The 16,492-nt window shown below is 51.3% G+C and overlaps 1 protein-coding gene across 3 annotated transcripts; it reads right to left on the bottom strand.

Moving 5' to 3' along the window:
- Window positions 1-2,936: 2,936 nt before the first annotated feature.
- LOC105566462 (plexin-B) lies at window positions 2,937-14,114 on the bottom strand. Of its 3 annotated transcripts, XM_012020484.1 has the most exons (7): window positions 13,802-14,114; window positions 12,129-12,726; window positions 10,970-11,895; window positions 9,429-9,832; window positions 8,788-9,280; window positions 4,381-8,166; window positions 2,937-4,283 (listed from the first exon to the last, which is right to left on the bottom strand). In XM_012020484.1, the coding sequence occupies exons 2-7, from the start codon at window positions 12,523-12,525 to the stop codon at window positions 4,176-4,178; spliced, it is 6,114 nt and encodes a 2,037-aa protein (XP_011875874.1). In that variant the 5' UTR covers window positions 12,526-12,726; window positions 13,802-14,114; the 3' UTR covers window positions 2,937-4,175. The 3 variants fall into 3 exon arrangements, with proteins under 3 accessions (XP_011875874.1, XP_011875875.1, XP_011875872.1); XM_012020485.1 differs by lacking the exon at window positions 13,802-14,114 and having other exon boundaries at window positions 4,381-8,163; window positions 12,129-13,075; XM_012020482.1 differs by lacking the exon at window positions 13,802-14,114 and having other exon boundaries at window positions 12,129-13,075.
- Window positions 14,115-16,492: the final 2,378 nt, after the last annotated feature.

Raw genomic sequence — 16,492 nt, forward strand, 5'->3', positions numbered from 1 at the left:
ACGCAGATTGACGCAGCGTAACGCAGAGAATCATTTTACCCCCGCTTAATAATGGCAAACAACAGGGATAAAACGATTCACCGTGGGTGCTTTCCAGCAACGTGCACAGGCGACACCGTGTAACACAGTGAATCGTTTTACCTTCGTTGTTTGCCATTGTTAAACGAGGATAAAATGATTCTCTGCGTACACTGCGTCAATCTGCGTTTCCTGCTGGAAAGCACCCATAATCTTACACAGTTTGAAAAGGTTCAAGATCATTTTTCAGAAGTCACAGAACGAAAGACCGTGTAGGTATTTCAGAGGGCTCGCACGTGTGAAAGGTTCCAAGAAGTAGACTTCCTTGGTACTTCCGAGGGTGGTCTCAATTTGTACAAGAGTCTCGTGAGAACGTTCACCAGGGCGCTCCTTCGCGTCGTCCACCGAGCATTCTCAGAATCCGCTGCGAGGTGCGCCGGGGGCTGCACGGCCGTTCCTCCTGCGGTTCTCCCGGCGACGAGCGACGCGCGGGAGGTCCTTCGACGGGGAAAATCACTCCGCGAAGGATTCGGCGAGCGCGGCCCTTAAATGCGAAACGTGGCAGTGACAATAAAAGGGAAATCAGAAGGCCGCGCATATGTTAGAGACTTACGGACATCTTGTCACATTTGCGCGGCTGACTCGGTTATACATAGCGACGGCAATTCTCTGTCGTTGTATTTCCTCCGCGAGTAACCGGAAACAACGTTAACGGCAGTGCTTCAGGGTCAATCGGGTCGTCCGCGACACGCTCGCAGCCGCGGTACCCTCGGCTCGCTCTGAGGCTCTCTTACTCGCACATACATATATATGTAGACATATATATATATAATATATAATTCTTAAATATAAGTCTGTCTTTTTTTTTATTAAATAAGTAATGACGGCTTACACATCGTTAGTATAAAGTGGAAACCGAAAGGTATACGGTACTTTCAACGCAGGACGAGCGAGGTGCAAACCCGGTCGCACCGTCTCGCCCGTGGTACAACTGGACGCGGTCACGCGACAGGGAACCAGGCGCCTCTTTCGCGACTTACTTCTGTACTGCAAGGTGATCGTGAAGGCCTACATTGCGCAAAAAAAAAAAAAGACCAAACTCTCGTCTGTAAGAAAACTGTGCGCAACACGTGGAATTGTACTCGAGGCCGCGCCCTCCCCCCCCGCCCCCGGGTCGTCAGAACAGTTCACGTTGGCGCGGAAATTTATCTCTGACGTTCCGCGAAACTTAGCCGCGGCGGGAAAAGCGGGATTTTGCAGTTGGTTCCCAAAAACTGGAGAACCGCGTCCGACCTCAATTGTGTTTCACACATCAAATGTACTTTCGTTATCCTGCTCGCGCGGGATTTCGATGCCGGTCCGTCAACGAGGGGGGGAAAAAAAGAAAGAAAAAAAAAAGAGTACTTCACTGCGAATGTCCAATCTGCGCGCATCGTACTCGAATGCAGAAATATAAATCGCGTGCGTCTCGCGAGTAGGATACACATACACACACATACATACATACATACTTACATACATACTTACATACATACATACACAAACGTACCGCGCGACTTCGGGGGAGGGTGTGTTGAATTCGCAGACGGGGACGATGGCACCTCCGCGAGCGTCAAGCTCCACGTATGTGAAAAAAAATCACGAAACGCGTGATCTTGCGAGATAATTAACGTGGGAGGCGGGGGGACGCGATTAAACGAAAAATCTCTGTCCAGGGGAAGACTGCGTCAAGCGGTCAAAAATTCGCTCGCCACGCGCCAAGTCAAGGTCTCCGGATCCAGTTAGACGGGATGTAAATAATTAGCGACTTCGCGCGCGAAATCGATCGCGACGGCCACGTTTTGTCCGTGGAGGAACCGATAATAGAAGCTGTACCCCGCGCGCGCGCGCGCGCGCCTATTTTCAGGGGCAGAAAACCAACAGCCCGGGGCGAGCGAATCTCTCACCGCGTCGAAACAAATGGCACACCGTACATGCATACGTAAAAAGAGGAGGCGTGTGTGCCCCACGTGAGAATCAGAAAACGGATGTGCCGGACACGGTGCTCGTGCGATCCGATCGCAAAGAGGACGTGCACACGAGCGAGTGTAAAAAAGGCTCACAATCAGCACAGATTGACGTACATCCGCGGCCGAGCGCCTCGCTAATATAAATAAATACGATACATGTGTAATAGAGAGAAAGGGATACACAGGTTGCCGCAATGGTCGCAAACGCGGGGAGCCTGGGGACCTGGGGGTATAATTGAAATTACGATACGCGCGGCGGTATTAAGTACAAGTGTGAGCACGTCCCCAGCCTCCCTGGACCTACGCCGATGACTCACCGTTCAATCCTCGTTGCGCCTCGATTGAACGGCGAGCTCTTTACATTGGCTCTGAACGGATCGACCGACCTCGCTAAGAAAAAAAAAAGTGCGCGACTCGGAAAAACCTGGCAGTGCGTGCCGAATATGAATATAATCGTTACCCATTTTTCCACCGGTATATTACGTAACGCAAGGGTTGCTGAGAATTTCCTTCCAAAAAAAAGGAAAAAATATAAATGCGAGTTTAAAAAGGAAACTTTTCCAGTCTTGTGTTAACTAAAAAGTAAGTTAAATCCTTCGAAGAATACTGCGTGTTCGTTGCGCCGCGATCAAGTGTCCGCTAAGACCCTATTGCGACAATAGCACGTGAATCTTGGCCAGAGTACACGAGTGAATACAAAAACTCTCTTCAGCACGATCGAAACAGTCTATAAATCTCGCGACGCGATAATGTAAAAAAAAGGTCCGTTTCGCTTTGCATCTGTTACACTTACAATTAATAATATAGCAATCATAATTAATAGGCAGCGTTAATAGTTTTATATATATAGATAATAGCGAAATAATAATTAATAACCGTTGATATAATAATAATAACACAATAATATAATAATACGTACAATGGAAGATAAAATTTTAGATGCTCCACAAAATGGCCTTTCTAAAAAAAAAAATTGCTCGCACTTCGTAAACTAGCACGTACAGCAGATACAGAGAGACTCAGAAGCAAAATAAGAGATAAAAGATGAAAGAAAAAACGGATTTCTTCGTTCGACGTTAGACGATATACGTAGATAGGCCTAGAGTAGACTGAGCTGCTCTTATAACTTTTAACTCGTAAAATTTTTTTTAACGTTACTTTAATCGCCTTAATTTAATATTATCTGTTACTCTGTCTCTGAATTATAAGGGCGCGTAACCCCCAACTTATAATACATATAGTCCCTCTCTAACTAGCTCACTACAATCCGTGGAGGTGTGTTGCGCATGATTCTTTGCTTTATATATATATTTTTTTATGTATATATATATAATATATATAACATATTAATAATTATATATATCATAATGAAGATAGTAGGCATAGCCACACGCGTGCTCGGATCACAGACTACTCGCTGCCGTACGTCGCTCCCGTACAGACAGTCTGGTGGACACTATGGCTTTCTCTCACTTACCATTAGACATGTTTACTTTATGTTATGTATTCCGTATTTACGTACACACGTATAGATATCAGGTCGGCCATAAAATTTACACTTTAAATTTCTTTCCTAATAAGTATTTGCACCGATCCACGTCTCGGATCCTCAAAGGAGTCTCGACAGAAAGGGATAGAAAATGCGACGTCGTAAAATAGAGCAAAAGTTTAAAATAACTTAACCATTACACAGGACAACTCTCGTTCACACTACGATAACAACAATGATCCGCGAGGAAATGGCCTACAAATTGAGATTCGTTCGAATTCGATGAGATCCCTATACAAATATTCCGCGCGTTTTCTAAAGAGATTCAATAAGCGTCTGTCCAGCGTCGTGATTTAAGGATCGGAGGCGCGTACATTGCCTACTAATATCCATACATGTTTACAAGCGTATTTCGGTATGGCCAACACGTAAAGACGGTAAAATACTACCACGAGGACTGTCTATCCCGTGACCTATCGCCTGACTAGCCCTAACGAAATCGCGTGTACCTTTCTTACGGCATTGTTATTCACACGGTGTGTTGTAATGTGTAATATTTGTACATATGTAACGAGGTGTATCTGATGCATGAAGTGGAGGCACTAGTCAGTGTTTCTGGAGAGGTTGACGGGTCCTGGGATGGAAGTGAGGAGGGTATGTCAGCAGGCACTGGTCTCTTCTCCCTCGAGCGTGTACGCTACGTTTTCTAGTCTATGAGCTAGGTGTAGTTTGCGACAGCCCGCATCTGTCTCCAAGGCCTCTAGGATCTGAAAGGAATTTCATAAAACAGCGTCACGGCCGGATTCTTATACCGAGATGCCGAGGGAACGGACGATGTTATTTCCTATTAAGCGTGTTACTCACTTGTTCATAATACTTGCTGACATAGATGTAGAGCTCCTTCAGCGCCGCGATCACATCGAACTCGTTGGCGTGAGACGCGCTCAGTTGCTGCATGGCACTAGACATCTCCTGGTCGGTGATCTGCGGCAGTCTTTGCACATCCGTATAGAATCGACCCACTTTCTCGCGATAGTGCGGTATGTCCTTGGCGAAGAGCAGCTTGTTAGACGGCGAGTCCTTGCCCAGTCTGTGTTCCATCATCGAGCACGAGTCCATGAACGTCTGCGCGATCACGGAGAGACTCGAGTCCACCGTCGTGGACTTGTTGATGTCGAACATAAAGTCTGGATTCTTGATAAAGTTAACCCAGAACCGGAGCGGCAGGCTGTTCGACTTCCACGCGTGCGCCACTTCCGGGTCGACGATGCCGTGCTGCTTGGCAGCCTCGTCGAGGAGATCGAACAACCACTTGACCGCGCTGGGCAGCGCCTCGTTGGCGGTCAGTATGGTGTTTAGAAAGTCGTCGACGAACTTTTGCACGGTGCCCTTGGTCGAGAGCAATCGCGTCAGAAATATCTCCGGGATCGCCTTGTGCGTCCGCTCGGGATGGTGGTGCTTGCTGCTCCCGGTGAAACCCAGCCCGGACGGATAATGCACATCCTCGATGGGCCTCACCAGATGATACAGCCGCTGATTGCCGTCGTGGGCGCTCTCGACGTCGCCGTTCGCCGTTATGATGGGCGGCGAGTGTTGGGAATCGAAGTACAAGCCGCTCACGGGATGATTATACATTACAGGACTGATCAGCCCGTGATTGGGCGTGGATGGAAGATGCGTGGACGAACAGTGATTCGAGTGTCGATGTAGATGATGATGGTGCGACGGCTGCTGCTGCTGCTGTTGCTGCTGCTGTTGCTGCTGCTGCGGGTGATAATGCGAGGGCTTGCAATTGTGGCAGGGCGGCTTGCACGCCACCGAAAAGCCGTCGTTCTGCCGGGGGATCAGCGACATCACCGCCGACTCCTTCACGCCGTAGTGCGCCAGCGTGTTTATCTTCTTCCACTCGCCGCAGCACTTGGTCGTGAGATCCTCATCCTGGAGGGTCAGGTGGCCACCGCGACCGTGCCGCCACTCCAGATCAACGTCATGTACGGACGGCCTCAGCGAAAACGGAGTGTTCTTGTACAGCGCGTCGAGAATCTTGGACTTTACCTGGCTAATGGTATCGCAGTCCAGAACCTTACACTGTATCTTCTCGTCGAGATCGTCCTGCACCACGTGCAACGTGACGATCGTGTGCTCGATTTGCTCACGCAGGAGCCTCTCCTCCGAAAGAGAGTATCTCGCGTCGTGCGTTATCACATCCACCGGTCCCTTCTCTATCTGATGCTTGATCGCCTTGAACAGCAGAAACAGAGACGAGCCGGCGTAGTCCTTCAGGTAGTTGTACATACAGAGCGCCATCCAATTCGTCAGCATCTTCTCCACCACGGATTCCGTTCTCCTCAGCATGAGCTGCGGATGCTTCGTGTTGACCGCTTTGTCGATCAGTCTCAACAACAGATTCATCAGTATATCCGTGGCGTACTCCATCTTACCCATCAGGACAACCATGAGTAAGGAGGCGACGTTCACTTTGTCCCTGATGTTAAAGTCCTTCTGAGCCTCCAAAGTCTCTATGAACGTCAGCACGAAGTACTTGTTGTTGACGAGCTGCTCGAACTGTATCATCGCCGCGTCGTAGTTGGTACGCGAGATGTTGCTGCGCGAGCGCGGGTCGTTCAGTATGGGATGGTCTATCACTCCGGGGAAAAATACTTTCATAATGTAGTTTTTGTGATCGAGAGTGGGTATACCCGACGACTCGAGGTCCGCGGTCAGGTCCGTCATGTCCGTTTGCAGTTCCGCAAACGCCTGTTTGCACTCCATGCGAACGTTGCTCTCGAGCGTGTCCATCTGTATCTGGATGCGCTTCGCCTCCCGATCCGCCTGCGTGCTCTTACGGCGGAATATCACCAGCGCCAGGATGAAGAGGAAGATGAGGCCGAAGGTGGTGGAGGCAATGCCGGCGATCACCCCCGGCGTTATTGGGTAGGACTTGATCACCTCGTAGCGCAAGTAACCGATGGGAAAGCGCAGACTGCGACCGACCCGCACCACCACCAGCGGCAGTCCGCTCTCGGTTTTGATGCCGAGCTCGTCCGTGTCGGCGGGCTGCTGGTCCGGCGGCGTGCAAACCAGCTGCGTGAGAGCGAGCGACGTTACGTTGCAGGGCATTATGCCCACGGTGACGTTCACGTCGGACTCGTCGCTGGCGTAGTTGAGGTTCTCGCCCTCGATCACCAGTGTGTCCCCCTTGTACAGCTTGACGTTTCGCGGAAACGGAAAGAACTTGGGATCCTCGACGTAGAGCAGCCGATTACGGAGACTCTGCTTCTCCAGATCTTTCACGCTCTCCACGTTGTCCATGATGAAAGCGATCTTGAGAGACAGCTGGGACTCCTTGAGTCTCAACGAGTGCGGCGACGAGGTACCCTGAGCACTGGCGGCCGCCGAACGTTCGCTGCGTCGGATCGAGGTGAACCTCTTGGCGACGCTCGGACTCGGACATTCCATTTGCGTGGGATTCAGGACGGTGCAAACGGTTCTGTTGACCGGCAACTGCTCGTTGTCGAAGTAAACCTCCATCTCGGGTTTCTGAATGGTGTCCAGGTTCGTGCCGTGCACGGTAATCATGCGGCCGCCCGAGGCAAAGCTCCTCAGCGGCTTGATCTCCATGATGGTCGGATCGTGAGTGAAATTGTACGGATTGCCGGGAAGAGTGCGATTCGCACCGTCGATGCTCAGCGTCAGCCGGTGAATACGCCGGACGCGACCCGACTTGCTGGTCACGCAGGTCAACCTCGTGCTACTCGCCTGGGTCGCGTTCACGTGGCACGGCAACTCGTCCAGATACGCCGATATCGTGCTACCGATGTTAAGATACTTACCGGTGATGGCCAGCTGCGTGCCGCCGCTCTGCGGCCCGACCGACGGATGCACGCCCGACAGGACTATGTCCTTGTAATTGAATAGCACCGCGCTCTCTGTGTAACCGGCGTCGTTCCCGACGACGACGGACGCCGCGTCCGTCGGCTCGTGCCGGCCGGTGCGGCAAACGATGCGCACCGACACCTCGTAGTCCACCAGGATGCACGGAGTGTTGCCGATGTGTATCTTACCCTCCACGTCGCTCTCCTTCAATCCGAGATTGCTACCCTCGATCGTCACCAGCGTCCCACCCTCGATCGGCCCGCTCAACGGCTTGATCATGTCTATTCGGGGCTTCGGGCACTCGGTGAACGGTGACTGGAGACACGAGTGCCGGTACACGCAGCTGTTCCCGCACCAAGTGCACTCGAACCGAGCGTCCCGCGTCACGCATAGAGAACAGTCCGCGTGCTCGCGATGCGAGCCAAGCACCTCGCACTTGTACAAAATTATCGTCGTCTTGTCCACGTGGTGATTCGTGTTCCACACGACCGTCACCTCGGCCTCGTACTCGCCGCTGACCGCCTCGTAAGAATACACGGTCTTGTCGCACACGATGTAACGGTTACTGTCCACGCGAGCCTGCACCTTCAAATTGGCACCTTCGATGCTGACGATGCACTGGAATCCACTATGGCCCACCTGCGGATGCGGTAGATTGTCCACCTCGAGTACTATCTCCTTAGGCACGCTATTTGGCAACATCAACGGCTCTTTGCGCTCCACGAATCTCGGGCAAAATTGCGCGCCGTGCGCGGCAAGATGAGCTTGGTTCTGCTGAAAGAAAAAGTGATATCTATTGCAGCACCAGTTACAACGTCTAGGCTCGACAGATCATAACTATGTAAGATAGACTCGGCATGCCTGTTCTTGGCAGAACAGAGAGAAGCAAAACGTCGGGAAGCTTTGTCTCTGTTCACACAAGTGGAAAGAGCCACTTTCTTTTTAAGCCTTGCGTCCAAGAACCGTGTCCTAGTTCCAATAAATGTTCAGCCAATCACCTTGCAGCCTTTCCATAAAATATTACCACATGCCTCAGTGATCGAATTGGTGAGACGACCGCCTAGAGTCTATGGGAGGTCCAGGTTCAAACTCTGGCTGAGGTAATATTTTTCGCAATGAATTTCATTAATTAGAATTTGCCAGCCATGGGTCGTCATGCAATTTTCTACATTGGCCTTCCGTAAAAGATGTCTCGGAACTAGAACTTGGACACAGTTCTCGGATTGTGGACACGAGACTTTACAGCCATTGAGGCTGTTACAGGTCAGAGAGTCACCTTTGCGTTGCCCCCCCCCCCTCTCTCTCTCTCCCGCATGTTGGACCCAACTTGTACCATAAAGAAATACACGGCACGCCGAGTCTATCCTTATATGCAGCGGATCGAGTAGAACTTACGTTTTCCCCCGATATAATGCCCTGACAGCTAGTGTTGTGAATACACTTGTTGTCGTAGACGCACCAGCTACACGCCCATTGCGACTTGACGCACTCGGTGCACACCGTGTGTCTCGAGCAGTCAAAGAACGCAAAGTTGCGCGAAACAAAGTCCTTGTTCGTTTCACTCGAGCGCACGGACAGCGGTACGAGCACGTGATCGGTGCCCTCGGGGATGCTGGATCTCTCCGCGACGGGCGGGGTGCGGCAGGACAGCCCGAAACCGGTCATCAGCGCGTCTATTGGCTCGGCGTTACCAAAAACGCACTTGTAATTAGCGCCCGTTGGTAATTCCGGCAAAGTTCTAATTGTTAATTGCACCGTGGTCATCTGATTAATGGGCATACGATCGGGTAGGACCTGCTCGAAATCGATGCACTGCTGACCCGTGCCGAGGGACAACCATCGCGGACTGCTGTGGCTCGCCTTCTGACAGTCTCCTCTCACGGTGCATCTGCGGACACAAAAGTTATTTATATTACAACACGGACACGGGGAAATGTAAAAGTGTACAAAAAGCGTTGTAAAAACCAATACGTTACGAGTGAACGTATAACATTCAGTAAATGTTAAGAGGTGAATTGTGTAACATCTAAATTTACCTCTTTTCTAAAGAGCACCAGCCGCAGTAAGGATCCTTCGCGTCGAGGCAACTGCTGCAATTGGTGTAACCGCTGCAGTGCTCCACCTTGACCTTCGATATCTTCGAGGTGGACAATACGTAAATGTACTCGCCGTCCGGTGAAATCAGCGTGTCGGGCAACAGCTTCTGTCCCTTATCAATCGTAACGCTTTCGTAGACGAACGCCTCGGCCCCGGACAGCAAGACCTTCTTGAGAACGCCGTCATTTGTGCCGAAGAACGCTACGGTGTGGCTCTCGGTGTTGGCGATGGTCACCGAGGTGATAAACGTGTCGGGAAAATGCAGGATAGCCTGGCCCGTGATCGGCGATACGCCCGAGATCTTTAACCCGACCTCGCAGAAGTTGAGAATGTTTCCCGTAGTCTGCAAAGCAAAGTAACGTGTAACAGCGAGTTCAGGACCAATTTTTGACGTAAATCAACAGAAGGTAGCCCGATAGCTTTATATGTGTCAAATTCATATACAGTTTTCCAACCCGTTACTTTCGGTCATAAAACACAGTTTCGTGTCGTCGGTAAATTCACATGTTCTAAATCGAAGAACGATTTTAATTATTTTTTATGCTTACCAGCATTCGGGGGGGGGGGTGTACTGAATGCCGTAAAACATTATACAAAACAAACTTGAGTGTTTTCAATTTCTCACCAGTGATAAAATTAAAACCGCAATGCTTACAATAGTGGACCAAACCGGCTAAAATTTTCAAAGTTTATTTACGTTTCGACCTAATTTCAGATTGTTATCAATACAGCTTATAAATATTGAAAGATGTTGCTGAAAAATATTATTTCAATGATAGTTTTTCGAAACGACCTACATTGGCCAATGCTTTTAGTTAAAAAACCAACGACGTTTCGGTCCTGGATTTGGACCCTTTTCGAGTAATCTTTTCACACAATTGCCATTGATCTCATATCGCTCGTTTGGCCAAAATCGTTATGTTAACAAGATATTGGTAAAAAAATGATTGCACTCCTTGGTTGAAGAGTGCAAAGTCAATTTAAGTTGCGTTGTTAATTTTACGACGCGAGTAAAAATATCGAGTGTGTTAGTCGAGATGTCGGATCGAACTGACTAGTGACAAATATCGTTGTCATGTTTTGTCATCTTATTAACATAACGATATTGGCCAAACGAGCGATACGAGATCAATGGCAATTGTGTGAAAAGATTACTTGAAAAGGGTCTAAATCCGGGACCAAAACGTTGGTTTTTTTATATACATAAAAAAAACATTGGTCAGTGTAGGTGGTTTCGAAAAACTATATCATTGGTTTTATATTACTGGCGATAATAAATCTATTTGCGAATAATTATTTCACCAGTTAAAAAAGCAGAGTAGAAGTCGTGTAAAATTAAGCGCAATGCTCGTAGGTCATAAAAGTTCATATAGAACACCATATAAAACCGTTAGGCAACCTACATCTTGCTCGGGCTATGTTGGCTATCAAAGTAACATAATCAATGTAGATTCTACCTGCTATCGATCGATCAACTTACACCGGCGGTAGGACACTTTCCGTCCTGTATGGGACCGCTGACGTAACCCATATTTCGGTACTTGATGCTGCCGTTGAAGCACATGTGGATGTTCTCGTTGAACTTGGTCTCAATGTCCTGCAGGCTGTAGATGCAAACCGCCGATCGCGACAGCGGCTCGTTCGTGATGCCTCTGCAGGGCGAGAACACAGAGACGAATACCGGGTCGCCGACGGAGATGCCGAGCTGCATGGCCAGGTCGCTGCCCGCCGCCGCGACCTTCGCATCCTGCACCAGGTTGTAATTGTGCTGCTTCCCGTCCCCCAGGTCGACCATGCACTGCAGCGTCACCTCGGTGTAGCTGTCGTAATTCGGGTCGCTTATGCAGCTGCGCGCCAGCCTGGAGATGTATCCCAGCTCCTCCTGCTCGGGCAGGTACGACTGCTTCTGCACGAGGACGAAGTACGCGTAGTCGCTCGCGTTAAACCCGTACACGTACTTGATCAGAAAGTGATCCCGATACTTGACGTCGATGTTCACGCTCGAGTGCTTGTTGAACGATGACTCGACGAATTGCATATTGTCGAGATTCCTGCTGGAGATGGCGGGCACGTCGTGACGATAGTCCCCGTTGTTGGTGAACGTCGTCCCCACGTAGAGTATGTTCGTGTGCCCCCACGGATTGTACTTCTCGGGCCCGATGAACGCGTACGTGGACGAGCTCTCGTCGTTGGCGGCCACGCCCTTGGGGAAAAACTTGGGCGCAATGGAAATGTTGGACATTTGGTATATCTCGCAGGAGCCTTGTCGAAGCGAGCCGCAGACGATTAACATCTGCGACTCGAGACCGGAGATCAGCAGCTTGTTCACATTATCCATTAAGGAAAGAGATATGTCCCTCGTACTGCAATCTTTTGCAGGACACTGAGGACTGTCCAGTCTCGGTCCTAAAATAAGAAAAGATTGATTGCCGCAACTTTATCAGCGCAATTCGGTTAAACTGAGAAAGGCCTGTGTCCACGACGCTAGAACTTGGCCCAAGATGCGCGGCCAATCGACTTGCGGCTATTCCATAAAAGCTGCAAGTTGACTGACTGCACACCTCCCGGAACTAGAGCTTGGGCGACGTTCTAGCGCCGTGGCTACGGGCCTGAAGAAAGGACGACAGAGCAGGACCAACCCGTTGAGACATATTCCTCCAATTTGAGATTTGAATCGAGCTGAAAGAGCCTGTTGACCGCGCCTCCATAGAGCCTCCCCGAGGCAGGATCTATGGCGAGGTGATTGAATCTCAAAGCACCCTCTCTGGTCGCGTTGGCGCTCAGGGCGAGATGTCCGTATCGCTGCCCATTCCCCGCGGGGAACTGCGTTATCACGTGTGGGGACCTGTTGTCCTGGACCGGCGGAGCGGTGCTAGCGGGGGTGTCTATCGCTGCGGTCGCCAGTATCACTAGGAACCATGTGGCGACGGACATGGATGAGAGGGACGATCGATGAAGGAGCGGCGGCAGCGGCACTTGCAGCGGCGTCACTGTGGGCGATCTGGGAAATGACTGGGCGAGTCCCAGGAATCTCATGGTGTGCGAGCGACAGATGACGAGGCACGTGCGCACACGCTTGGCGTGTGCGTCAGTGCGTACGCAGGTCTAGGAGAGGAAATGTAAAAGGTGTGGTGTCAGGGTACGTGCCCTGCTGCTGGTGGCGAGCCAGTGTTAACGCAGTGCTACCGGCTATGGCTTGGGCGCAGGCACCGGCATGCCGATCATTGTCCGCCAGCCCTGAAACATCACCAGTGAATTACACGTCGGTCGAGCAGAATCAGGCTCGTCTTCTGTTGCCGCACCAGTGAACTGGAGTGAGTAAACGGCGTACTTGCCACATCAATCGCACTCGTCCAGCTCAACGCGCGAGTTCACCGGCGCGGCGGTAGAAAACAAACCTATTATATCGCGTCAATTAGCAATTCGCGCTGCTGCTGGGAAGCCTCGCGCGTCGCCGTATTTATTTCACGATTTTATCCCGACACACGCCACGTGTTAATCTCGCCTAGGTCGCCGCGCCGTTGCTTCCGCGAGCGCACACTCGCGAAATTTCTTCTTCGATTCTGAAATTTGGAGATGAAGATACCGACGGCGACGCGTCGAGCGGAGAACCCACGCTGGACGCGGATTCTCGGAATAACCTTAAAAAAAAAACCCCTCAGCACGGCAGCGATGCCCAAGGTGCAAGAGTTGCGACGAAGGGCCACGCCGAGGGTCAAGTCGCACACGTCGCGCACACGCTGGCAGCGCGCTTCCGTCGGCGAGTCTACCGTGCACGGGCGGCGGAGAGGTGTAAATAGGAGCCCGCCGAGTCCTCCCTAACAATGAAACGGCCACAACGGCGCGGGGCAGATGGCTCCGCGCATTTCGGGCAACACCGTGGCACGCACCGCCCTTCATTAGCGCGGCGAAACGTAGCCGCACTTGACAGCTAAGGCCACTGTCTTCGCACAAAGGCAAAGGATAACTCTCCGCCAACCCCGTGCCGTCGCCCCTCCCTCGCCACCACCACCTCTCTCTCTCACTCTCTCTCGCTCGCTCCCGTCACGATCAACGTCGCCTACCAAAACACGATCGCGTCGTCCGGCGATAGCGCGCGGCGAGAGACGCGACGGGAACGTCGCCGTCGAGGGCGTAGGGCCCCAGGCCTGGTCTTCTCGCGCGCGCGCGAGAGAGAGAGAGAGACACGCCGAGACGCGACACGCTGGGGCCCCCCCGAGACGGGACGAGCCGAGCGACGGTGTCGGGCGAGACGCCAGGGCCGCCACCTCGCACCTCGCAACCTCACTCGGCCGCGGCTGGGCGGCTTTACCTTGCTCGCTGCGCGTCGCACGTCGCTCGCACAAGTGCGTGAACGCTACGGCACATCGCGGACGTGCGGCATGCCCGCGCGGATGCAGGAGGCTCCCGGCTCGCGCAGATAGGCACTGGTCGCCACCACGAACGGGCTGTCGCTGTTGCTGCCACTGCCACTGGCCGCCGCCACCGCCGCCACCGCCGCCGCACACGCACAGCACCGCCCGGGGTATCGCCGCCGCGGATGACGATCCGCGATGCTCGCGTACCGCCTCGTGGGCATAAAGTCGGCGCCGCGCACAAGCGCCGAGCGGCCGTCCGTGTCGCCTCACAACACAACACTGCGAACGGCCGAGTCGGGATCAGCCGCCATTAAAATTCGTCCGACACGGGGCCGCTGCACGAGTTCAGAGGCGCGAGTCGGGGGCCGTGGCTACGGCATGCGCCGCTGTCCCGTCTCTGTCTCTCTCTCTATCTCGCTCCCTCTCTCTCTCGCTCTCTCTTTCCCTCCTGCTCCCCCCTCGCTCTTATCGCGGTCCCGAGCGCCGTACCTCTTCCTCCCTTCGTTACTCCGCTCGTCTCCCTCGCGCCCACCGCACACGCTCGACGCACGCGTGCACACCTATGCGATGTACGGGATGTCCCGAAACTTCTCCGACCGCGGGGACACTCTTCCGCGAACTTGGTGCCGCCTGGGCGAGACTCGGTCCGCGACCGGGATTCTTTTTTTCTTTTTCTTTTTACTCTGACCGCCGAGTCGGTTCTTCGTTGCAAAACTCGTCGACGCGCTAGGCTATCCCGACTATCCGCGTCTAGAAACGTTCCGCTTTGTCGCCAGCGAACGCGCTCGGAAGATTGCGCAGATTTTTTTTCAGCGCTTCGATTGGCTCGGGATAGAACGTTTCCGGATACAAAGGGTTTAGGGTACGTTGTAAATTTAGGCCGAAGAATACCCTTTCATCGATAAAAGCGCCTCCAAAAGCGGCTCGTCCAATCGGCAAAGGCTTGTCCGCCGCTCTCAGGTCCGGTCTTTCATTTTAATTGTTCACCAGGCGCTAGACTCTCCGTCTCTTCTCAGGTAATAACGTGGAAAGAGATGGAGAGTCGACCAACTTCCGGTTAACAGCTAACCGGAAAATGGGAAACCGGACAGCAGGCTGTAAAGCGCGAGATCATTCAACGGGCAAGCTCCGAGAATTTCGAGATTCGACCGAGATCCGTTGCGATGCGGAAACGATTCGACACCGCCGCGAACTCGATGCCGCCCGGGCAAGACTTGCCAGCGAGAAATCACTCGTCCATCGATGTCGAGACAACGTCGAATCCACGTGTCAATTCGACAGCGTTTCGACCAATTATCTCTCACCGCGTTGGCCCGAGATTCCTTTTCCATTCGGAATGTCACGTCGAGGCCGGTTTTGCAATACAAAATTCGTCGACGTTCAAGCCCTGGACCTATCGCGTCCAGAGAAATTCCGTTTTGTAGCAGACACATACGTTTAAAAACTTTGTATAAGCTGGTCGATTGTGTACAATCGTACAATTGTCGGCAAATTTTCTAAGCGTTTCGATTGGCTCGTGCAGGCTAGAACGTGTCTAGACGCGACGAGAGCAGATTAATCGACGAACAAATTTCTACCCGCGCTCCCCAAGATTTTAAGACTCAACCGAAATTCGTCGCGATGCGGAAACGATTTATAAATTCCGGACCGTCGTCGTTCTTGGCCAGGGCTTTGGTATCTTTACGTTACGCGAAATATGATTTCCAGGGTGCCGTGTGCCTTTGTACCCGGACCTGTGCGTGCGACCATCGCGCTCGCGCATGCGTGGCGAACGGAGCGCCCTCCTGCGGCATAGGCGATCGCGCACACAGCTCGCTTCACGCTCTAGCGAGAGAATAAACGCTTCAATTCTACCTTAAACTTTAGCAAACGTGACGATTCATATATTCACGGGCTGATCTTCAACGTGAGATCCAGTAAACAAAATTGTATTTATTTATGCGAATTTTTATAGTGCGAAATTAAATGGTCTCTCTCTCTCTCTCGCTCGGTCGGCTGTGCGACGCGAAGTTGGCTGCGTACGACCGAAATGGCGTTTACGAGCGGCAATTTGAAAAAAAAAAGAGGAAAAAATTGAAATGACCGAAGCGTCGTGAAATCGATCGTCCTTCGATTAATCGCGCGAGTGTTAAGGAACGTACGTTATTGTTAACCGCGAGAAGAAATCACAATGAAATTGTTACATTTACAACTTTATTAGCATAACACGTTTCAATGAGATTAAAATTTTTTTTTCCTCAGATTCGGATCCTTTTTTCCCTTCCGCGACATTTAAAATAGTATACTTTTGTACTTACGTTCTGTTTTTTTTGTTTTCTCTGTACAGATGTGCACAAACAAGAGAAATAGCCTGCTTAGAATAATCTTATCCGACTGATGAAGTTAATCGAGCTCAGAGTGTCCGATCATCGTCACAATTTATTATTGTAAATGTTATTTACACATATACCTAAGCTTCAAACAGCTTCGTAACGTTTTCTTCTGTCATCTTCTTTTTCTCTTCCGTCTCTATGATGGACATGAGGTGAATCTTTTGGCTGCGATAATTTCTTTAATTGTATAACAAATATAGTAAATAACTAATATTAGCTCGTAATTAAGAATATGTGAACGCATAAGTGTAACATAGTAATATGAGTGTAGAC

This window comes from Vollenhovia emeryi, unplaced genomic scaffold (assembly GCF_000949405.1).
Source record: "Vollenhovia emeryi isolate VEMERY1.0 unplaced genomic scaffold, V.emery_V1.0 DF939144.1, whole genome shotgun sequence".
Lineage (NCBI taxonomy): Eukaryota > Metazoa > Arthropoda > Insecta > Hymenoptera > Formicidae > Vollenhovia > Vollenhovia emeryi.

Bases quoted from the DNA above. Each gene is read 5' to 3' on its own strand.
- LOC105566462 (XM_012020484.1), bottom strand. From the start codon at position 12,525: ATGAGATTCCTGGGACTCGCCCAGTCATTTCCCAGATCGCCCACAGTG. The intron at 9,833-10,969 runs GTAAGTTGATCG...TTTGCTTTGCAG, and splicing joins GAAAGTGTCCTACCGCCGGT to ACTACGGGAAACATTCTCAA. The intron at 9,281-9,428 runs GTAAATTTAGAT...TTGTGTCCGCAG, and splicing joins TGGTGCTCTTTAGAAAAGAG to ATGCACCGTGAGAGGAGACT.